The sequence below is a fragment of the Zeus faber genome, assembly GCF_960531495.2.
Source record: "Zeus faber genome assembly, chromosome: 9".
Lineage (NCBI taxonomy): Eukaryota > Metazoa > Chordata > Actinopteri > Zeiformes > Zeidae > Zeus > Zeus faber.
The window spans coordinates 32,103,307-32,127,489 of NC_137197.1; the positions used below are offsets into that span (position 1 = coordinate 32,103,307).

At 43.3% G+C, this 24,183-nt stretch overlaps 1 protein-coding gene across 1 annotated transcript; it reads left to right on the forward strand.

Annotated features, from left to right (window-relative positions):
- Positions 1–1,910: 1,910 nt before the first annotated feature.
- On the forward strand, positions 1,911–22,537 carry LOC307235159 (protein phosphatase 1D-like; the record flags this gene model as incomplete). The annotated part of the gene is made up of 6 exons (XM_080007157.1): positions 1,911–2,427; positions 3,255–3,483; positions 11,831–11,955; positions 20,279–20,460; positions 21,006–21,230; positions 22,020–22,537. 6 exons carry the CDS (start codon positions 1,911–1,913, stop codon positions 22,473–22,475), a joined length of 1,734 nt encoding a protein of 577 aa, XP_079863283.1. The 3' UTR covers positions 22,476–22,537.
- Between the last annotated feature and the right edge of the window lie 1,646 nt (positions 22,538–24,183).

The window sequence follows — 24,183 nt, forward strand, 5'->3', positions numbered from 1 at the left end:
GTCCCTGATCTGTAGATGTCTCCAGCCCCTCAACTGCAGCTACCACCAGTTTCCCTGGCTACACCGCTTTCCTGGACTGTCGCCTAATTGGCTTTCTCCGCCTTTCACCAGACCTCCGCCAGTCGGCCTTCTCCTCCGATCCCCAGCCTCTTGGCTGCCCTTTGACGTGATCTTGTCTACCAACCGACCTCCAGAGCAGTCCTGCTCTTCTGTCCCGAGGTTGGGTCGACCTCCCGAGTGGTTCCACTCACTTGCCCTGCCTCCTGGTCGCCCCCTAGTCACCCTCTGGAACGACTCCACCTACCTGCCCTGTTTGTTTGCTGGTATGGGTTTCCAGCTTCGTCCGGCTGAGGCGTTTTTGTTTTGCTCCCTGAAGCCCTCCACCAGACCCCCTTCTCCCCCCTGCTCGGTTTGACCCTCTTTATGTTTCCCCGGCCTGTTCCTTGTTATCCTTCTCCCCCTGTGTTCTCTCTCGCTCTCTTTTTCTCTGTTTCCCTCCAGGTCCCGTGTTCACTTGTTTGTCCAGCAGATGTCCTCAGTGTGTTCCCCTCACGCATCCTAGTCTTTTCACCTCAGCTGTGTCTCATCTTGTCATTACCCCAGTGTATTTAGTTTGTCTTCCCCAGTCAGTCTGTGTCTCTGACTTCTGCTTCAACTTCAGGATGTGCCACCAAGTTCTCTAAAGACTCCGCTACCATCAACCACATCACAAAGGACAACGAGGAGGAGTACAGAAGTCTGGTAGAGAGTCTTGTCAAATGGTATGACAGTAACCACCTGCAGCTCAACGAGCTGGTTGTGGACTTGGTGGACTACTTTATGTTCCTGGGGCTACAGATAAACAATAAACTGGACCTACAACCACTACTGAGGCCCTCTATAGGAAAGGACAGAAGAAGAATCTTTACTGAACTGAACACATACACACACGCTTTGGGTGGTGGCCAGTGAAATGTGGCCTCTGCATTTGTCCCATCCTGGCTTGTCCTTCCTCCGGGGAGGCAGCCAGGAGCAGTGGGCAGCATTCGACGACGCACCCAGGGACCTGGTGTGGCTACTGATGTGTACATGTTTTTGATGGGGGAGAACATGCAAACTCCACACAGAAAGGCCCCTTATTGGGAGATAACCCATCGGAGCGCAGTGCCAGCACATCCCCAAGCGGGAATAGAACCCAGGACCTTCTTGCTGTGAGGCAGGGGTGCAATGCACTGTGAGCAGGCTGTTCTTCAACATCCTTCAACAGGTGCAAAAGGCTGCTGCAGATGTTATACTAGTCAGTGATATGTATGACCGTATGTATGTGACAAATAATCTCTTGAACTTGATGCCGCACGGACTGGTCGAACTCCTATCTTCACTTCATTTATGTGCAAGAATATCTGGACTATTGCACCAAAACTTTGGATGATAAACCTGGATTATACATTGCACACAGAAATTTAGAATACCACATTGGATTGTTGATTTGGACTTATGTACATGGACACTATAGTACCATATAAACAGGCATTATACATTTGATTTCACAAATATATATATTTTTTATCATCTTGTCCCTTTTTTAATTTGCACTGTCTTTTGCTGCGGTGACACCTGCATTTTTATTTTATGTAATTTTAACACTTTATGTTGCAATGTGATCTTTACCAGCCCTATATTTTCTTACTTATTGAAGTCAAACACCATTGGGGGGCAGCAACACGACCCCTGTCCTTCTTTTGTTATTTTTCCTTACGTCGAGGAAGAAACAACGCCCGTGACGTCACCGCACTCGGGCATGCCTAGTGGCTTGAACATAAACAAAGGCTAGACGTTGCGCTGCAGCAAACTCAGATCAGGCGCTTGTTTTAAGACAATACATGCTTTTGGAAGCCCCCAAAAACGAAGCGCGGGCTACAATTCTAACCATGGAAACGGCGTTATTGATGCGAGTCAGCGTGTTTACCGACCAAGGAGGCAGAAAATACATGGAGGATGTCACCGAGGTCGTCGTGGAGCCCGCGGGAGAGGATGCGTCGCGGACGGGTGAACACGACGAGATCGGGATAACTGACGACCGAGACGACCGCTTAGCGGGCTGCTCTGTTGCTCTCGGGGCACGTTCTGATCGGACTCCGGACACGGACCAACACCCGCTGCTCGAAGCCACGTCCACACTCGTCGTGGAAAGCGACCAGCCGGCCGACCGCGGCAAGTCGCCGGCACGGCTTCCCGCCGAGACCGAAAGCCGACCCCGTCGCTCCGTCGCTTTTTTCGCCGTTTTCGACGGCCACGGCGGCCGAGAAGCGGCGCAGTTCGCTCGGGACTATTTGTGGGAATTCATCAAGAAACAGCGGGGGTTCTGGTCAACGTGCGAGGAGGAGGTGTGCTCGGCTATACGGAAAGGATTCGTCGCCTGTCATCGTGCGATGTGGAAAAAGCTGCGTGAGTTAAAAACACCAGCTGACGGCAAAACAAACCTAGAGACATACATAAACCCTTATCCAAATGAAGTGCTTCTCAGATTCACACTAAGTAACTTAAACCGAATATAGTATATTTCACAGTTTACACATATATTCTAAAGAGTATAGTTTAGTATTCTGTTAGTATTGTAGTGTAGTATAGTATAGTATTGTATCTCGTAGCAGTAGTGACGAAAGAATCAATCTATTTACATATACAACATCTACAAGGTAATAGTTAGGTCATAGTTGGTGCATTGTAGTGCGGACACAATGGCAACAACACAAATACTATGTATACCGAATAACCAAAATGTGATTTTTGCATCAGATACAGATCAATTACAAACAGGACGTTGACAAGTGTCAGTAAGGATGCTGTTATTAACTCTGTATAAGAATGGTCGGGATATTACTGTGCGTGAAGGATAATATGTATACTATAGTGTTGGCACTGATAATACCGGATGGGTCTAAATATAGTAACACTTAAAGTATCATACATTGATAATTGTCCGTCTTTCCCTTTGACTCATATTTGTTTTTCTTCCGCCACTTTGTCCCGTAATCTTGTTTTTATGCATTGTTGTATTTTACTATGTAATTTATTTTGGGGGTTTTTTCATATAAAGTGTCTTTGAGTACCCTGAAAAGCACAAATAAAATGTATTATTGTTATTATTATTATTATTATAGCCCTGTGGCTTGAACGTTTATAGTTCAAAACTTCAATATTCAGTATATTTGAATATAAGAGAAGGGGAAGCTCACACATTTCCCTGATTGACCTCTCTCTCTCCTTTCTAGCGGAATGGCCAAAAACACTCACGGGGCTACCCAGTACATCGGGCACCACAGCCAGTGTTGTTGTAATCCGGGGCAACCGCATGTATGTGGCTCATGTAGGCGATTCGGCTGTGGTCTTGGGGGTCCAGGATGACCCCACTGATCAGTTCATCAAAGCCGTGGAAGTCACGCAAGATCACAAGCCCGAGCTGCCGCGGGAGAGAGAGCGCATCGAAGGCCTTGGTGGGAGGTGAGTCTTAACCCAAGTCTACACCTTGGCAATACATTTTGCGTAACTTCATTCAGTATCATTCCCGGCTCAGGGCAGGGCTTTGTTGGTGGACCACAAACATCCCATCGGGCTAGTCCAGTACAATCTTGATCTCTAGGCTAATATAACATTCAATTGAGGGCCTACTTAAAAAAAAAAAAGTCAAAAACAGGTCGATAATATCGATCAATCTGTATCGATCAACGTCAGTTGATCAGTTGAGTATTACATTTTTGGTAATTTTACGAAGCAGCAGATAATATTTTTATACATAGAATAAACCTATAATAATAATGATCTTGACTTGGCCGTTGGTTTCTCTGTGAAATGTGGGTCTGTGAAGCCCTTTGAGACCGTACTGTGATTAAGGGCTATATAAATAAACTCGTCTTGACTTGGCTTGGTGCTGTCGTTCCTGGATCGTAAGGGCTTTTTATGTGAGTGTTGAAGGAAACAGACTTCACAACAATTGAGGAAAATAGACAGCCCATCACCTGCCTGAATGACTATCGCCCCGTAGCACTGACCTCTACCATCATGAAGTGTTTCGAGAGGCTAGTCAGAACCCATTTCTGCTCCTCCCTTCCTGACACCCTGGACCCCCTTCAATTTGCATATCGGCCGAAAAGATCTACGGACAACGCCATCGCCCTGGCAGTGCACACCACCCTCTCCCAATTGGACAAGAGCAACACATACGTGAGGATGCTGTTTGTAGATTACAGCTCAGCATATAACACAATTGTGCCCGCTAAGATTGTTCCCAAGCTCAGGATCCTGGGTCTTAACACTTCCCTCTGTAACTGGATCTGGACATCCTGACGGGCAGACCCCATGTGGTGAGAATGGGAAATCTCTCCTCCTCTGCACTGACCATGAACACCGGAGCCCCGCAGGGCTACGTACTCATCCCTCCTGTAAGCCCTGTTCACACATGACTGTGTGGCCACGCGCAGCACCAACACTGTCCTGAAGTTTGCAGACGACACCACCATCCTAGGTCTCATCTCCAACAACGATGAGTCCTCCTACAGAGAGGAGGTCAGTGTCTTGGCAAAATGGTGCCAGGATAACAACCTCTCTCTCAACGTCTGCAAGACTAAAGAGATGATCGTGGACTACAGGAAGACAGCGGAGCGCATCACTGGTTGCCACCTCCCCTCCGTGATAGGCCTCTATCGCACACGATGCCTTAGGAAAGCACGGAAAATCATAAAGGACTACAGCCACCCAGGCTACAGACTGTTCACGCTGCTGCCGTCTGGCAAACGTTACCGGAGCATCCGGGCATGGACTACCAGACTCACAAACAGTCATTTACCCTCAGGCCATCAGGCTTCTCAACCTGCAACATCTGTAGTCACCTATGTCAATTAAATGTACATCATCACAACTACATGTACATATCCAGCGGCACTCCTTCACTTTATATGTATATCCATATCTTGTGCAATAGACTGACTGAGGATTATTTTTTATTATTTTCATTTTATGTACATACACTGTGACCTCTTGCCCGTATTTGTAACATCGACTCTTACTTTTTAAAATTTTTATTTTTTAATATTTGACTATTATTTTATTAAAAATATGTATCGATTTCCTCCTTATAGTTGCCTTGTTATTTTATCTTTTTATGCCCACTACGCAGTTGTTGCCTGTCATGCCCCAAGAATTTCATTGTACCGAATGACCTTGGCCCTTTCTCAATCTGCGTTCTTGTCTGTACTTGTGTTCTTTTGGCCTTGTGAAACGTCATCAGTTGCAGCCCAAGTACTGTTCCAATTCAAAGTACGCATCAAGCCAAGTCTAGCCCAAATGCCCGGACGTGGACTTGCTTCACCCATTTTATCGAGGATGCATCGGTGTGGACTTGGGATAGCCAAGTATCCCAGAATGCATTTCGCACCAAGCGGTGGTAATGGTAATGGTCCCCGGCAGTCTGTACTCCTGAGTCGAACTTCAAGTCTGAACTACCAAGTCGGCAAGTCCGGACTTTGCGTAATTGGTATTGAGAAACGGCTCTTGTGTTGTACTGTACACATGACAAATAAAACACTTTGAACTTTGAAATATTTAAATAATACATTTCCCAATATAGGCTGGATAAAAGTTTTTATAGAATGAACAGGGGCCGAGGGTGGTAGTTTGGGATGAACATAGCCACAGAAGAGGCCCATAGCAAACTAGTTGTACTGAGCATGCATTAGCGGTGCCAGTAGGATCAGTCCCTGGGAAGGCACATGTGGTGCCAGGGGCAGTAGCTGAGGATGGTAGCCACCATCATGGAACCAGTTTCACTGTGCTGACCCATATGGTGGTGGTAGGTTGAAATGGATTGTAGCCACAGAGGAGGCCTATATAGAAATGGTGCCACTGAGTATGCATTACTGTTGAGAGTGGTGTGAAGTTACTGGACAGGCCCGTACAGTATTGAGGTGGTAATCAGGGACTTGGGGTAGCCACTGGGCAAGTCTGTGCAGTGCTAGTGGTGGTAGTTAGGCGGACTGTGCTGGGCATGGGTATGGATTAGGGCTGCACGATATATTGTTTGAGCATCGTCATCGCAATGTGCGCATGCACAATAGTCACATCGTAGGATGTGCGAAGAAAGTAAGGAAAATTAACTCAAAAACGTCATGCTACAACTTTTTTGCTGATATAACATTATTTACTCTGATTTGGAGGGTTCTTTTCCAAATTTCCAAGAACCCTGGATTGGATAAGACACATGCATTTGGATTCTGCTTATCGGTTCCTAACTTTTTGCATGTTTCAGTTGTCCTCCCGACTCGCTCACCTTATATTGTCGTGGCGCGGTATCAGACGGACAAATGTTGTAATAATCCATCTGATGAGTCATGTCCCGAAGCACCACGTTCCCCGATGTTTGTTCAAGTTGTTTACATCGCTCCCACGTGCCAGTAACTTAAAGCACCGTGCCGTAAAATATTGCTGTAAAGCTTCTGCGGCTGATTTGCGACATAGCGATAGAAATGGTTTCGGGGTGCGCGCACACTTCTGTTTACATCCGATACCATGGCTGACCGCAGCAAATGCTAAAATGTTTGACTTGAATTCACAAGATTTTAATATATATGATTTACCAATTTTTCAATTATTTATTTAAATAGTTTTGGTTTGGAATGTTTTTTGTTGATCATTCCTTATAAGAAAGAGTAATGTTTGTTTTTGTAAACTAAAGGAAAAATAAACCTTACTGTCACAGTCGACAGTTTACTGATTATAGCCTAAATGGGCCAAGAATAAAGATATTATTTTTATTTTCTATGCAGGTTCATTCCCCTACACAATCACCCCAATCATTATTGAATGAGTAATTCTTTCCAAATAGAGCTATTCAAGTCATCTGGTGAAAATTCCTGTAATTTTTCATATCGCAAAATATACACAGATTTTTTTAATTTTTTCCCCAATATTGTGCCCTCCTAGTCTGGATGGAGGTGGTAATGGAATGCCAAAAGCCACTGTTGAGCCTTCTGGAGGTGTTATGGACTGAATTCAAAGAAACATCAGGTATAAACAGTGGCCACTTCAATAACCTCACTGAAATACTCGTGCTGGATCCCTGTAGTTGTTGGCCTTCTGCATGGAGCTTCCTAGTTATCAGCATAAGGGATTTAACATCAGGTCCTGTGTATTGTATGAATTGAAAATATTACTTGCTGTAATATTATGATGTTAGTGGTGGTGGTAATATTTTTATTTTTTTCCAGAAAGTCCTCATGAAAAATGTTTCAATTGGCTTGTGCTGATGCACAAGTAAACAAAGGGTACACAAACTTGCACCTGACTATTGTGGAAAGAATTTACTTACTTCGTAGTTGGAAAATATGCCGACAGTATTTTGCATTGCGATGTTGATTGTGACTTGATTGGAAAAACCCTGAAAATGATGCTGAACCATAATTGGATCTCTACCTTCAACTCAGTCGCTAGATTGATAGACACATACCACAATGTTAAATGCAGCTGACTAGACTGTCGTTTTGTTAACCATGTACATTTTTTATAGCCATTTTCTGCTTTGGTAGCCAGCCAAAACGTTTCTATGAACGAAAAAGCCTGCACATTGTTGACTTTGTCGTACCAATCCCATAATGCTTTTTGTTTTAACACCTTAATTAGCACCTTGATCTACAAGTTGGAGCTTTAAGCATAGAACTGTTTTGGTGTGATTTCAGGAGTAAGGAATTTTAACGAAAGAAGTTCAAATCTTGGCATTACGGCACTATCACATCGGTATACCATGAATTACTTCAATCACAACCTCTCTCAGTCAGAAAATTCACTAACTTATATAGTAGTATTATAGTATATATAGTAGTATTACTATACTAACATGCCAAATGAAATGAACTATTGCGAACGGGGTAAGGATATTGCAAAAAAACTTGCTTCATCAACGGCTACAATAAAAAGGAGTCGTTCACTCAGGAAGCATGCTTTGGATAACAGAAGCTCAAACTGCTATCTTGTTTGAGAGATAGCATCCATTGTCTACTGCGTGTCTGCTAAGATGGCATTGTACCTTGTAATAACATCACAAAGGTCTGACATTGGTGCATGATCTCTATAACCCTTCCTAGCCAGCCTGCATACAAGGGAATAAGATGAGCGGTGTAGGTGCTTGGTGTTACCTAGATATTATTGTTTGAGAGTAGATATCACATGGCATTTTGATTATCATAATATTATGTTGCTGAAAGCTGAATGAAGAAACATTTCTGCTAATAGAACTGAATTGGAAGACTCTGTGTTTTCAAGGATTGCTAAATATTGCCAATAGCTCTGAGAATCCTCTCACCAATCTAAGAACCTCATAATTATTTTGTGAAGTGGTGAAGCTGAAAGTGAGCTGCGTGGCCCTGCTGTGTGTAAGCCTAAATGTTGCTACCTGCACTTACTTCATGATAACGTTTGCTGATGTACAGTGGGGAAAAAAAGTATTTAGTCAGCCACCAATTGTGCAAGTTCTCCCACTTAAAAAGATGAGAGAGGCCTGTAATCTTCATCATAGGTACACTTCGACTATGAGAGACAGAATGAATCCAGGAAAGAAATCCAGGAAATCACATTGTAGGATTTTTAATTAATTAATTGGTAAATTCCTCAGTAGAATAAGTATTTGGTCACCGACAAACAAGCAAGATTTCACAGACCTGTAACTTTTTCTTTAAGAGGCCCCTCTGTCCTCCACTCGTTACCTGTATTAATGGCACCTGTTTGAACTCGTTATCAGTATAAAAGACACCTGTCCACAACCTCAAACAGTCACACTCCAAACTCCACTATGGCCAAGACCAAAGAGCTGTCAAAGGACACCAGAAACTAAATTGTAGACCTGCACCAGGCTGGGAAGACTGAATCTGCAATAGGTAAGCAGCTTGTTGTGAAGAAATCAACTGTGGGAGCAATTATTAGAAAATGGAAGACATACAAGACCACTGATAATCTCCCTCGATCTGGGGCTCCACACAAGATCTCACCCCATGGGGTCAAAATGATCACAAGAACGGTGAGCAAACATCCCAGAACCACACGGGGGGGCCTAGTGAATGGCCTGCAGAGAGCTGGGACCAAAGTAACAAAGGCTACCATCAGTAACACACTACGCCACGAGGGACTCAAATCCTGCAGTGCCAGACATGTCCAGGCCCGTATGAAGTTTGCTAGAGAGCATTTGGATGATCCAGAAGAGGATTGGGAGAATGTCATATGGTCAGATGAAACCAAAATAGAACTTTTTGGTAAAAACTCAACTTGTCGTGTTTGGAGGAGAAAGAAAGCTGAGTTGCATCCAAAGAACACCATACCTACTGTGAAGCATGGGGGTGGAAACATCATGCTTTGGGGCTGTTTTTCTGCAAAGGGACCAGGACGACTGATCCGTGTAAAGGAAAGAATGAATGGGGCCATGTATCGTGAGATTTTGAGTGAAAACCTCCTTCCATCAGCAAGGGCATTGAAGATGAAACGTGGCTGGGTCTTTCAGCATGACCATGATCCCAAACACACCGCCCGGGCAACGAAGGAGTGGCTTCGTAAGAAGCATTTCAAAGTCCTGGAGTGGCCTAGCCAGTCTCCAGATCTCAACCCCATAGAAAATCTTTGGAGGGAGTTGAAAGTCCGTGTTGCCCAGCGACAGCCCCAAAACAGCACCACTCTAGAGGAGATCTGCATGGAGGAATGGGCCAAAATACCAGCAACAGTGTGTGAAAACCTTGTGAAGACTTACAGAAAACGTTTGACCTCTGTCATTGCAAACAAAGGGTATATAACAAAGTAAGACAATGTGATTTTTCTGGATTTTTTTTTTCTCATTTTGTCTCTCATAGTTGTAAAGTATACCTATGATGAAAATAACAGGCCTCTCTCATCTTTTTAAGTGGGAGAACTTGCACAATTGGTGGCTGACTAAATACTTTTTTGCCCCACTGTAAGTTATCGCTGACTTTTGTGCAAAGAAAGGATGGCTAATTCGGAATATCGACTCACACAGAAAAATTATAAAAGCCTTGTTTGTTCTTAACAAGCTTAACCATTGAACCAGTGGTTTTACAAGCCATATCTCCCTTATTTTTTGAGCCAATAATCAATGAAGTCATGTTGTTGTACAGACAGGCTCATTTGGCTAGCTTCATCTTATGGTCTGCACTCGACCGGGCTAGCTTCCAGGCATGGAGGGGCGTGGAAGAGATCAGCATAGCGACTCACCTCCTATTTAAAGGTGGAGGTACACTTAAAAAGTAGTAGAAGTTTTTGGCCAAAAAGACATCTTTAGAACAAGATAAGAACAAATTTACGCAGTGTTCTGGGTTCTTGCTGTGTTCTCTGGCAAAGCCAGAGGTGAACTTTGTCTTTCGTCTTTCTCTCGTTCTGAGAGCTCCCATTTTTGCGATTGGTCCAAATGGCGTTGCGTCATGGCAGGAGATGGACTTCAACCTCCCTTTCCGGGTCATTCAACCTCCTCCTTTTCCTTGGTCAACAAGTGTTTTTTTTGTTGGGGTTTTTTCAGGGCCACAACATTCAAGGCATGTTTTATATATTACGTATCTCCTCAAATACAAACCGGTAAACAAGGCTGAATCTGAGTCAGTGTGTGTGTGTTTTTCTCCTCCAGCGCTGCGCCACGCTCCCCTGTACTGGATTTATTGTGTCTTTATTTTAGATCCATTGTTTGTCAGCACATACTTGTATGATACGAACATTTTAAACCAAGGGACATTTTGCCTTGGATACAGACAGTCGATTGCTTAATGGAGAGAGAGTGATCTCTAGTCCACTGTGCATCCCTGCTGTTCCTGTGTCTCTGAACAAAAAAAAAATGCAAGTTTATTTTATATGTATTTATTTTGAGGAGCACAGCACCCAGATGGGAGTTGAAGTAAATAAAAGTCCCGGTCACCATTTGAGGAAATATGGGTTCTGTCAATAATGACATTGAGTTTGCCTTCACTCTTTTTTTCTTTTTCCTTTTTAAACTTGTAAAGCAAGGCCGCTCCCACCTCATCTTGCTGTTGAGTTTGTGTTTCTTTCACTGCAGAGTTCTTGAGTATTTTGCTGACGGTGTTCTGGGACAAGTTCTCTGGTGGTTATAACATCTTTTGTTCTTGCTTGTTGAGTCCAGCCCTTCCATAAGGCTACAGAGTAGGTATGCAAATTTAAAGGAATTTCTTTAATCGATAGTCGTTTATCTTAACAAACAACAACAACAAACAATCGTCAATTCATTGATAAAATTGATTGATAAAATGTGACATGGTGCGAGGCGTGTTTCTCCCAGTTTCTATGCGTAGCCATGTTCATTGTTCGTCATTCTTCCAGAAGCATCCGTCTACTTCTACTACTTAAATAATCTCTTGAATTTGAACTTCCAACTCCACTGGGCATTATTTTCTCCACTGCCCCCTTTCGTTCCAGTGAGTATTACTACTTCCTGGTTGGGTTTTTTATTTTCTCGAAAAACCCTGCACCGCAAAGACTCACGTTGATACAATTACAACAAGACCGCAGATTGTTCAGGTCTTATCGATAAGACAAATGCTAAATCGATTAAATTCTTATTAGCAATTAATCAATAGGCGATTAATTGTTAACATCCTTACTACGGAGTTTATCTGTCCAATCTGTCTAATCTGCACTTCCATTCATTTAAATAGACTTCTTTGTGAATTGTTGTTTCTACGTCATTCACTGTTACTTTGTGTTTTTGCCTTTTTACCGTGTATGATTTAATGAAAAGCACATTGCGGGGGCCCCCCCATTTGCAGTGTTTAATCTCTATCTTCCGTTCTCTTCCCAGTGTGATCAAGAAGTCCGGGGTGAATCGGGTGGTGTGGAAGAGACCCAGGCTGAGCCACAACGGCCCAGTCCGCAGAAGTACGATCATTGACCAGATTCCATTCTTGGCAGTGGCGAGGGCTCTTGGTAAGAAAATGAATAACTTGATTGATTTGAGGAAAATATCTAATTCGGGACCCATCTGATCAACACTATGATTGTTCAATATTTTATTGGTGCAATGCAGGGCTTAATTTCTGCCAGAACATGTTCCAGGACCTCCCAGATTGGGACGGGCACCTATTTGATTGGATCCGGCACCTCCACACAAGCTGCGGAGCTATGAGCTCGGTGTTTCCCATTTCTCGAAACAAAACAAATAGAAATATTATGTTTTTAGATTGTTCTTATTAACGGCTGTGCCCGAGTCTGAATTTTGTCAGTGGAATCGGATTTGCACCGCTTTCCCTCTCCGACGGTACAGACAATGTGCGTGCCAGTGATGGCGCTTCAAAACAGTGTTTTTATTTTATGTCTCCTTACGGAACGAAATATGTGGATATGGAACGAAACCATGCGTAATGGGGACACTTTCTACCCGACTTTGTCCCCTATCGCCCCCTCTCAATGCGTTATGTGCAAAAAATAATCTTAACGAGTCTACGAATGGTGCCTCGTTCCTCCATGCACCGTCCCCACAGAAACGGGGCACGGCGATCGGGGCGCACCGAGAGCCGTGTTCGATTCAGTCATAAAAATATATTTGTGATTCCCCTCATTTATAATTCCCCATTGAAATGTTTTCCCTGTGCATTTTGTATGCTTCTATCTGTTTCATCCTGTTATGATATGCACACTGACTGACAAAAACCCCCAAAAATGATCTTTTTTTAAGAATCTCAGTGGACTGACTGGTTTCCGACTGATGATTCGACTCGTCGACTTTCAGGGGGCAGCCCTATTATTTTTTATTTACGTTTCCTAATTGAATGAAACAAAACACCTCATGCCATCTGTGCGGCAGCTAAAGCCACCCGCCCCCTTTCATGTGTTCCGTGACTTTTTTCTTCCCCCGGAACCTCCTGATTTACAAATGAAGCACTTGTGCAATATCTGTGACCGTACTTCTTTTAGCTGCGTTCCTTTGGCTTTGCAAAACCTTAACCAATCCCAAAGCGCAAGTGTGCTCTCAATCCTCATGACAAACAATGGGGCAAAATAATAAGTCCCTGATTTCCAGAAAATATGTCCTGTATTCTCTTTATTTTTTATTACATAATGTTTTCATGCAAAATAAGATGCTGTGGAGTGCTCTCAATTCTGTCAGTATGGTCTCAAAACTGGAAGAAGTCAAATAAGTTTTCTGTTTAGAAAAATAAGTACGAAAATCTGATACACACGGACTACACGCACTGCATTCTGAAAAATATATAACTGAGAAAATCAATTAATGGTTCAGAATTAGTTATAGTCTATAAGAATGAGGTTCACACAGTGACCGCCCTGTTAAGAAAACACTTGAGGGGCAGTGAACCTTTCCTGTAATCACACCATACAAATATTTGCTTAGAATCATGTTTGCAGTTTCACGGGAAGTAAGAATTGGTGATTGATGAACATCCACACCATGCAAAGCTACAGTATGTATTTATGTTATCAATTCAGAGGTGTCCCAAGTGTCCAGGCTGTAATTTGCACTAGGTCTATTCTAGAATGGATAATGATGTTTTGAAAACCTTACAACAAACAATATCACAATAATCACAAACAATAAATCCTACCCATCTCCCAAAACTGCAGTTTAAAATTCTTTTAATTTTTTTTTTAATTATACGCCACACTATAGTTGTTTACAAGTAGTCCTTCATAATCAAGACCAGGTCGTATTGTTTAACAGATCATTTCGGTGGTGTTGTTCATTCCAAAGAATGTTTTGACAATGAAAGTTATCCAGTGCTAGAAAAAAAACATGTTGGTTAAATTATAAAAAAGAGACGCGGAGCATGCTGTGATTTTGCGAGAAGACGGAAGTGAGTACAGATCCAACATGGCGGTGCCCGGCTGCACAAACTTAAACACCGACAATCTGCTCCAACTCAGACAAATACCAAAGCAAATTGCAAAAACATATTTTAAAAAACCACACTACGCAAATCTAAAGTTGAGGACCTCAAGGATAATATCGATTATTATAACGAGTACGTGATGGAAGAGGACCAGGACCATAACAATCCGGCGAAAAGGAAGAAGGCAGACTCCACTACGGATACAGATGATCTAATTGATCTAAATCCCAGTGCTGTAGAGGTTAGTGTCTTGGATGATATTAACAAGAAGCTGGACATGCTTGGTCCGCTCCTCCGAGACATTTCCGAGATTAAAGCAAGCCTTGATTTTCGGCACCGCAAAAGGGTAATGCGAATCTAAAAACCTCTGAAGCGTCTCACAACGGAGATGGAGGTTGTAAAGAAAGAAAATAGACTATCCTGAAGAGACTATTCTGGATATCCAATCAAGAAGTATGCAGGACAACCTCATATTTTCTGAGACCCCAGAAAACATGGTAAAAGACTTTCTTCCACACCACCCTGAAACTTTCCACGGACATTGTGAAGCAGATCACCTTCCACCAGGTTCACCAACTGGGATGCAGCGTGGGGAAGCGTCCCCGCTCCATCATTGCTAAGTTTGAACACTTCAAGGACAAGGAGCTGCTTAAAAATTAAGGACGGGAGCTGAAAGGAACCACGCTGGGTATCAACGATTCAACGATATTAATTCTCTCGGGAGATCAACGAACGATGGAAGGTGCTGTACCCCATACTGAAGGAGAACCGTCAGAAGGGTAAACGGGTATCGTTGGTTGTTGATAAACTATTTATCGACGGCCTGGTTATTCTAATAATTCTGATATGCGAGATGCAGAAATTCACACTATGTATGTCAAGATTGTAAATATTGCTCACTTAAATCATCTCACCTTCCTAATCCCTACTGCCCTACTTCTCTCATCACTCTCACTCTCTATGCACTCTCTCACTTTTTGTATGTCTAACTCTGCAATGTTCTATGTTTATTTTTGTCTATTTGTCATTTGTTTGTGTAGATATGTATCCCTACAAACTTCCTGCAATACTAAGACAGTAAAAAGGAATGTAAAGGAAAAACGATTGACTTATCTATGGGAAAACATGGGCATGGTAGTATAGCTATTGCCTTGGATGTGCTGTGCTGCTACATGAGAAAACTACAAATCTGGAATGTGAGAGGTTTGGGCACACCAGCTAAACGTAGCACAATCCTAAGTCACCTCACCCGGATGAACCACAGCTTCTCTCCTGCAAGAAACTCACCTCACTGCATCCAGGCAACTCAAACTCAATGCTAAATGGGTTAATCAGATGTTTACTGCAACATACAACTCAAAAAGGGGTGTTTATCTATTGATCAATAAAAGTATCTCATATCAGAATAAAACCAAAATATCAGACACAGAATTTTAGGAAACATCAAATTAACCATAGCTAATATTTATGGTCCCAATGAGGATGAACCAAATTTCTTTCACAATATAATAAAATAATACAAAACTCTTGGAATTCTCTGACCCAATTATTATACTGGGAGGGCAGTTCAACACAGTACTTGATCCAAGTTTAGACCGTTCACAAACCAGAGATAATCACAAACCCTGGCCTTCATCTGGCACTATAAAACAATTTATGAGTGATCTTGCTCTTGGCAACGTTCATCTGGCACTATAAAACAATATATGAGTGATCTTGCTCCTGGCGATCAAATAATCGAGAATGCACATGATTCACCACCCCACAAAAGCTTCTCTAGAATTGACTTTTTTTTGACAATTAACTCTAATGTCCAAAATAACTAATCCTACAATCCACCCTATTGTAATCTTCGGTCACGGGCCAATTAGTTTAAACTTTTTTAATTAAACCAACCCAAACCCTCCTGGCAGGTGGCGGTTTAACACCTCACTTCTGACAGATAAAAAATTTAACCATTTCTTTTCCAGAGAATGGACTTCCTTCATTGAACTGAATGACTCTCCAGAAATATCACCATCCTTACTGTGGAAAACGTCAAAGGCAGTTCTGAGAGGTAGTATTCTTCATTCTCCATTCACAAGAAAAAGAAAGGACAAGAATGCCAAAATAAACTAGAACAACGATTGAAAGACTTGCACTCTGAACAAGCCCACTCACCCACTGAGAAAATCCGAAATGAGATCTGGACAATTACGTCTCAACTTCGTATTATCATCCATCAAAAGACACATTCCTCATGCAATGAATAAGAGGGAATTATTTTGAATTAAAGGACAAATAAGGTACATTTCTTGCCAATTGATTGAAACATGATAGAGAAAACACTTATTACAGTCATAAAAGATCCACAGGGTAGGATAACAGACACTCCGCAAGAAATCAATAAAATATTCAGAGCCTTTTATGATAAGCTATATCACTCATATAATGAAGCAAAGATATCAAACATTACCTCATTCCTCATTGAGATCAACCTCCCTAAGCTATCCACAGAATGGCTACCACATTAGATTAACAACTTGGGAAAAACTCAGGAAAGCTCTCGTCTCTATGCCCAACAACAAATAGCCTGAATCAGATGGCTAACCAGTGGAATTCTATAAACACTTCTGGCCCATTTATCATCAGAATGTTAACAGAGATTTAGTCAACCTCCACCATGACTCGCACAAGAATACTGCTCCCATTTCGGCTTTGCTCAAGCCCAATAAGGACCTAACACTCACCTCCAGTTATAGACCCATAAGCCTAGTTAATTGCGATTTAAAGATTAGTAAAACAGTAACCAACAGAATTGAAAAAGTAATTTAAGTAAGTTAAGTAAGTGAATTTATAATTCACCCAGACCAAAGAAACTTTGTCAAAGGCAGACACTCATCCAGGAATATCTGCCCTTTATTCAGTCTTATCAGCATATTTCAAAGGAACAACTTAAATACTGTTATTGCTTCTTTAGATGCTGAAAAAGCATTTGACAGAGTTAACGGGACTCTATTTTCCACCCTCAACAAATTTGGCTTTGGAGAGTCACTCAATCAATGGATCAGAATTCTGTACAATTCACAATCTGCTTCTGTCGTCACCAATGGTTACATTTTACAGCGTTTCACTCTACAATGTGGCACAAGACAAGGATGTCTGCTCTCTCCTTTACTATTCGCCATCTTTATGAACCCCTCGCGACAGCCATCCGTCAAAACAGTAATATCATTGGCATACAAACAGGAAACTTTTCACAAAATCAGTTTATATGCAGATGATATTTTGTTATAATTACGGAACCCAATATCATCCCTACCAGAGGTTTTCAATCTTATATCTAAATTTTCAGCCATCTCAGACTATTCAATAAACTTTACCATGGTCTTACTACTCAGTGGGGAAGACTGGAATGCTGCAACCCAGAAACTTTCTTAACCATCACAATGGGCAACATTAGATACCTTGGTATTGATATCTCCACCAATCTGTCAGTTTTGTTTACCCTTAATTCTATTCCATTGCTCAAATCCATTTAAGAAGACCTCACTCGACGGAACAACCTACCCATCTCACTAATTGGTAAGATAGCAGCAATGAAAATTAATATACTACCAAAAATAAACTATATATTTCCAATGACCCCAGTCCAACCAACAGTAAATTGGTTTAATACTATTGACGCAATAATCAATAAATTCTATTGGAAATACAAGAAACCAAGAATTTAGGTAGCAACACTACAGAAAAGACTGGAGGCCTAGCAGCCTCAAACTTCACATTAAGATACTGTTATTGCTATTTAGCAAACCATCTTCAATTTATAATTAAATAGTTACAACCAGAGCAACAATTGGGCCGTGGATGGCGAGATATTGATCAAACAGAATGTCAGGATTTATCAATATCTGATCTTCCATTACTTATTGAATCAATAAAGAAACATAATTGCTTTAAAAACCCATTAATCGCAACAACTCTGTCAACAAACTCAGTGGTCACACTATCTCCAAACAAATTCACTCCAATCTGGCACAACCTGGATTTTCTGGTTAAAAACAGACCAATAATCTCTGAGAGATGTCATTTCACTACATACAGTATATGTATGTGACAAATAAATATCTTGAATCTAATCTTCGGGTCCTGGAAAAGACAAGGAATTTCTCATCTGGAACACTTTTTAAAACAATTTGCTTATATCCTTCCCAACCTTAACCCAAAGGTATATTGGTGGTCACAATTTCCTGCAATTCCTTCAACTACAGCAGTCTTTAAAAGTTAAAATCAAATTAGTGAACAACATCCTACAACCACCTCCGATGATTGAACATCTTACTCGTATAGGTAATTTAATTTTTTTTTTCCCTTTTCCAGAATATACAAACTTTTATTAAAAACAGATGACACTTTTTATCTTTACCTACCATGGAATGGGAAAGAGACATTGCTGTTTCCACCGATATCAACCTGGGGAAGCTTATTTGCTTGATAGGTTGAGGTTGATATTACACCTTTTCTATGACAATTCCAAAATGCAACTTATCCAAATGTTTTGATCCGATTTTGCACAGATCTCAAATCACAGAACACAAAATGTTCAAAATGGGTTTTGTGGAAAAGGCGTTTGTTCTCACTGTTCCCTTAATACCAGAGATGACTACTTTCATGCCATCTGGCTCTGATCTGCCACCTATCCAAACATTCTGGACCAACATCATCAAGAAGCCATAAACCCTTCTGGGTCACAGCATTCCAGTCTCCCCATCTGTATGTCTCCTCGGTGACCTCTCCTCAGTTGACCCACCACTCAAACACTGCCAACACATTGTGATCACCTTAAAAATTGTCATAGAAAATGGTGGTGCCGGTTGCGGGTTGGGTCTTGGCCCCGTGGTTGGTGCACCGATGTCGTCAGCCGCCCCGTGGGCGGGGTTTGCGTGTCCTTCTGCTCCCGGTGGGGCAGGCGCGTCGTGCCGGGGCCGGTTAGACGTTCCGTCTGGTCCTGTGATCCAGGCGGGGACCTGAGCCTGGCCAGATTCCTGTCGTCGCACCGGGCTGCCTGGGTACCTGTTCTCTGGTGCTTTTTGTGCGGGGCACTCATCACTGGGGGGCCAGGCTGTGTGTGGGGGGGGGCCCTCTGTTCCCGAGGCTGGTCATGGGCCTGAAGGGGGCGCAGAGCTGTCTGGCATGGCGGGCCGCACTGCGCCCGTGGCTGGTCGCTGTGGGTTGGGTGCCTGCGGGTACGGAGGGTGGGCGTGTTGGGGCACATCCAGGTGTCCTATGCTGAGCACACTCGGCTATGTGGATGGGTGCTTGGGGCTTGTGGCTGGAAAGGGCGTCTGGTGCGGTGGGGCGGGGCGTGGGGGCAGGGCAAGCTGTCTGGGCAGGGTGTCGGTCTGTCGGTGCAGGACCTGGCTCCGGGCCTGCAGACCGTGCCTGGCGTCTGTGTCCTGGGTTCTGCGCCTGCAGCTGCGTCTTCTGCCTGCACATGGGGATGGGTTGAATGTGTGTGCCTCAGGAGTGCAGGGTCTCCTCACACACTCCGGGACTGGATTATGCCCCTCAGGGTCTGGCGTGGGTGTTGCTCTGGGGGGTTCCGGCTTCTCTTGGGGCTAGGGTGTCTTCTGTGGCTGCAGGGCAGGGTGCTTTGGGCTTTCCTGCGGCCGTGGGGTGTCTGTACGGCTGCGAGCCTCAGGGCTGGCTTCGGGGCCTTTTGCCGCTGCTTGGAGGCGCTATGATATAATACTGACCTTATACACCAGAACCATTGGGACAAGTCCCGTACACTCACCGGTGGATGCACACACACACACAAACACACCCCCAACCCCCACCCCCTCCTGGTTTCATCCTTCTCCTTTTCTCCCTCATTTACTGTCATAACTATGACAGGAAGAAGCCATGTGCCCAATTGCTGTTCCTATTTTCCTGGACTTAACTTTTTTTTTTTTCCATCTGTTCTTGTCTGATGTTTGTTTGTTTTTCCCTGTACATGTTGTTTGGTTCTATGTTTATTTGTTTCACCGGTGGGGACTCTCCCCATCTTGGAGTGGTGATTAGTTGTTTATAGACAAAAACATGGTAAAATAGTTCTCCAAAGAGGTCGTGGTGGTCGTTCTGTGTAACAAAAAAACTGCTCTTTTCATCTGACAGGTCATCTTCAGGACAGAGTTATTGCAGCAATTCTTGATGATTAAACAGTGAATAAAGAGTTGCATTGCATGTTGAGAAGTTGAACTCCACTTGCATTATAACTCTGTCCTGGATGCAATGGTATACAAATATTCTGTGTTGTATGCCCAGCATGCTGACAGCGGATGTAAAATGGAATTTGGGGGGGGGGGATGAGCACATTTATTGAGAGACGGCAGTCAGCCACAAGTCAGCCTATTTTACTTTGGGTTCTGCTTACTCAACAGGTGACCTGTGGAGCTACGACTTCTACAGCGGGGAGTTTGTGGTGTCCCCAGAGCCAGACACTTGCGTGGTGACCCTGGACCCTAAAAAGCACCGCTATATCATCCTGGGTAGCGACGGCCTGTGGAACATGGTGCCGCCCCAGGACGCCATCTCAATGTGCCAGGACAACGATGAATCTATGGTAGAGACCCATGCCTGCGCTGTGTTTGGTTTTCTGCCGATGACTCATCTAAAGCTTGATTTACACAATCCGACAAACGCCAAAAATAAAGCAGAAATCTGTTAATTTCTACAGGGAGTCGGATTCTGCACTCGAAAAAGCTATGTGCTGCGGTGTGAGATTTCCGTATCTGATCGAGGCTCCGGGATGCATTCAGATTTCTCAAACCTTTTTCAGCCATTGAACAATATTTAAAACACTCTTAGAAAATTATGTGTTTTAGGGCCCATCACTCAATGTAAATGGCAAAGGAAATACAAAAGCTGATCTAGTGCTGTGGTGGTTCCGGCAGGAAAGCCAGCTTGATGTGAAACCTGGCACAGGTCATCCTGTGGCCACGAGGGGGTATCTGACTTTTCGGATTCAGTGTGAATAACGTTTTTTTATACATTGAATTTGCTATTTAACAATAGTAACATATTTCTCAATGTTGCGATTTACATTTACACGGCATCAAAATGATTCGCCGACTGATAGTTCTAACCGCACAAATCCATCCCCGGCAGGCGCCGTGCGGAGTGTCGAGCGCCCGGCAGCTGGTCAGCCACGCCCTGCTTAGGTGGCGCCAGCGCATGCTTCGTGCAGACAACACCAGTGCCATCGTCATCGCTCTGCAGGAGCCAGGTTCCCCACAGGATACGCTGCACCATGAAGAGGTTCTGCTTGACCTGGCGAGGGCGTCCCAGTCTCCCCCGACTTCCATCTCACGCTCCGACACCCTAATCCTCAAGGTGAGCGCACACAGATAAGGGAGAGAGTAGAAAAGAAACATTGAATAATGGAAATAAGACTTAACATTTAGGTAAATTATACCTAAATCCTGTTTAGTATTGTGTTCCTGTTTGAATTTCTGAATGACAGTTCCATATAATATCCCATTCTGCTGAAACAAAGCTGTGAATAAATTGGAATTCAACATCAGATATCGAAAATTCATGACAGTTCTCGTTATAGGCAAGTACCCAAGAAACGAGTACTTGTACCGGACGGTGCCTAGTTCACAACTCTGACGGTGGAAGCATACATAAAAAGAAGTAGAACTTTTTTTGACCAAAAATGTGTTCACAACAAGAGAAGAACAAAATTAGGCTGTTATTTTGGTTCTTTCAGTGCGAGCCCCCGAGGTGGACTTGTCTTTTTCTCACTCTGAGCTCGGCCTTGTTGGCGATCCGTCCAAATGCCCTCACATCATGGCAGGGGACAGACTTCAACCTCCTTTAGTTTTTTTTCTTTTGTTCATCTTTAAATACACCAAAGCCACCTCCGACTCCTCTCGCTGTCGCATTCATGCTTCTTTCACTGCCGCCATGATTGTTTCTGGCAATTCGCTTTGGAAAAAGGTGCCACGGAAATACTCTGCACCCCCTAGTGGCATAGAATTGCATATAAAGAAGTAAACTGAGTTTTTATTGAGGATTCTGACAATGGTGTTCTGGGATATGTTCTCTGGTGGTTCTTACATCTTTTGAAATATGCCACCTTCTTTTTAAGCTTCCCGTCACTTCTCTCCCCCCTGACAGAAGGTGCCAGAGGTGGAGCTGCCCTCCGACGTGTGCGAGCTTGTGCCCACCCTGGAACGGAGGTACAGCCTCGCAGGAGGCAGCCGCCTGTGCGACGTCTCGCCGCTCGATTCCTTCGCCTTCACCGACATGGTGGGGGAGCCGCCCACGTCCGGGTCCTGCTCACCCTCGGCCAACGCCTCCACTACAAGGGTTGGACAGAGCAAGGGTGTCACCAGGGCAATGAGCAGCAAAAGGACCGTTGATTCTTCACCACCGTTGCAATCATCACCACCACCACCATCATCATCATCATCATCCTCCCCCTCCCTTCCGGTAGCCCACTTGGCCAAGAAGGCCCGGCACAAGAAAGCAGAAGCGGCGGTGGTCGGACGCGGTGCGGAGAAAGGCCAGGAGTCATCCAATGTGCCCTTGTTGCTTCAGCAGCACGGCAAGGCCACCGTGTGCGTGTGCTGAAACACTCAACACGGCACTCGATGAATTCTCTTTTGAATGAAGGGAAATAAACAATCGGTCAAGATAACCCACTCCACAGCCTTTTTGTTCTATAACGTCGGGTTACAACTGTGGTTGTTATATTTTCCTCGTGTTGGCGATCTCCTGCACATTTTGGAACAAGAGTTATGTCTTTAAAAAAAAAAAAAAATATATATATATATATATATATATATATATATATATATATATATATATATATATATATATATATATATATATATATATATATGTCCTCATACAAATGTCCTGTGAAAACTGCCATCTTCTTGGAAAAAGCGCACGATTTGAGTACTTAAAAAAAGTTATCGTAAAATGGTGATTTAGTCTATTTTACACTTTGACTGTATTATGCAAAGCTCCTTTGAGACATGCCTATGAATAACCCTCATGTACATATTCTGTGATATTCTCATTTAAAACAAATGAATATATTTTTATACCTGGTTTTATTCTAGTGTTATATGAAACAAATTTCCCCTTTGGATTAAGTCTGGACACAATCTGTGACATTTTTAATCTGGAAAACTCCCAAAATCCACCTCACCCATCCCTCCAATCATCACCTGCATATGCTTTTGTGCGCCCTGTATTATATTTATGGTCGGGTTTTTTTAACTCATCATTGTATTTAATCACTGGATGAGATTCTGCCTTGAATACATATTGAAGGTGCTGCTATAGTGAAAACCAGTAAGCTAATCAGTGTCATTCTTCTTATATACATTTAAACAACTACACAACGGTATGCTTGGGGGGACTTGAGGGTCTGTGGGGCAATACATTTATGTTCTATTTTGGAGTTACTGTAGGTGCTGGGTGAACATTGTGATGTAATTCTTCTAGACATCCTTATATGGTGAATCATTCTTTTGTTAAAAATCAATGATTAGGAAGATTTGACCTAAAATGCTGCATGTCATGAGGACTAATATTCGAGGGACTTTTATTCGAAGACTCCATTCATTCCGGCATACTAAGTTTCCTGTAGTATATGCTGCCACAAATATGGTACCGTATAGATGAAGAAACGAACCTGATCACTGATATTTTTTTGTACCTGGAATTTTGACACCCATCAGCCACAACTCTCAAACCACCTGCCCAATATTGTCCCCCTTATTCCGCAAAAACATCTCTGAAGGATAGAGGCATGGACTCAAGACCGCTGAAGGTGTCCTGTGGTATCTGGCACCACCCTTAGCAGCAGATCCTTTAAGTCCTGTAAATTGCGAGGTGGGACCCCATGGATCGGGCTTGTTGTTCCAGCACATCCCAGAGCCCGATCGGATTGAGATCTTGGGAATTTTAAGGCCAAGTCCACACCTTGAACTCTTTGTCATGTTCCTCAAACCATTCCTGAAGAACTTTTGCAGTGTGGCAGGGTGCCTTATCTTGCAGAAAGAGACCACTGCCATCAAGGAAAACCCATTGCCAGGAAGGGGTGTACTTGGTCTGCAACAATGTTTAGGTAGGTGGAACATATCAAAGTAACATCTGCATGAATGCCAGGACCCAAGGTTTCCCAGCAGAACATTGCCCAGAGCATCACACTGACTCCACCGGCTTGCCTTCTTCCCATAGTCCATCCTGGTTCCATCCATTCCCCAGGTAAACGACGCACAAGCACCCGGCCATCCACATGATGTAAAAGAAAATGTGATTCAGC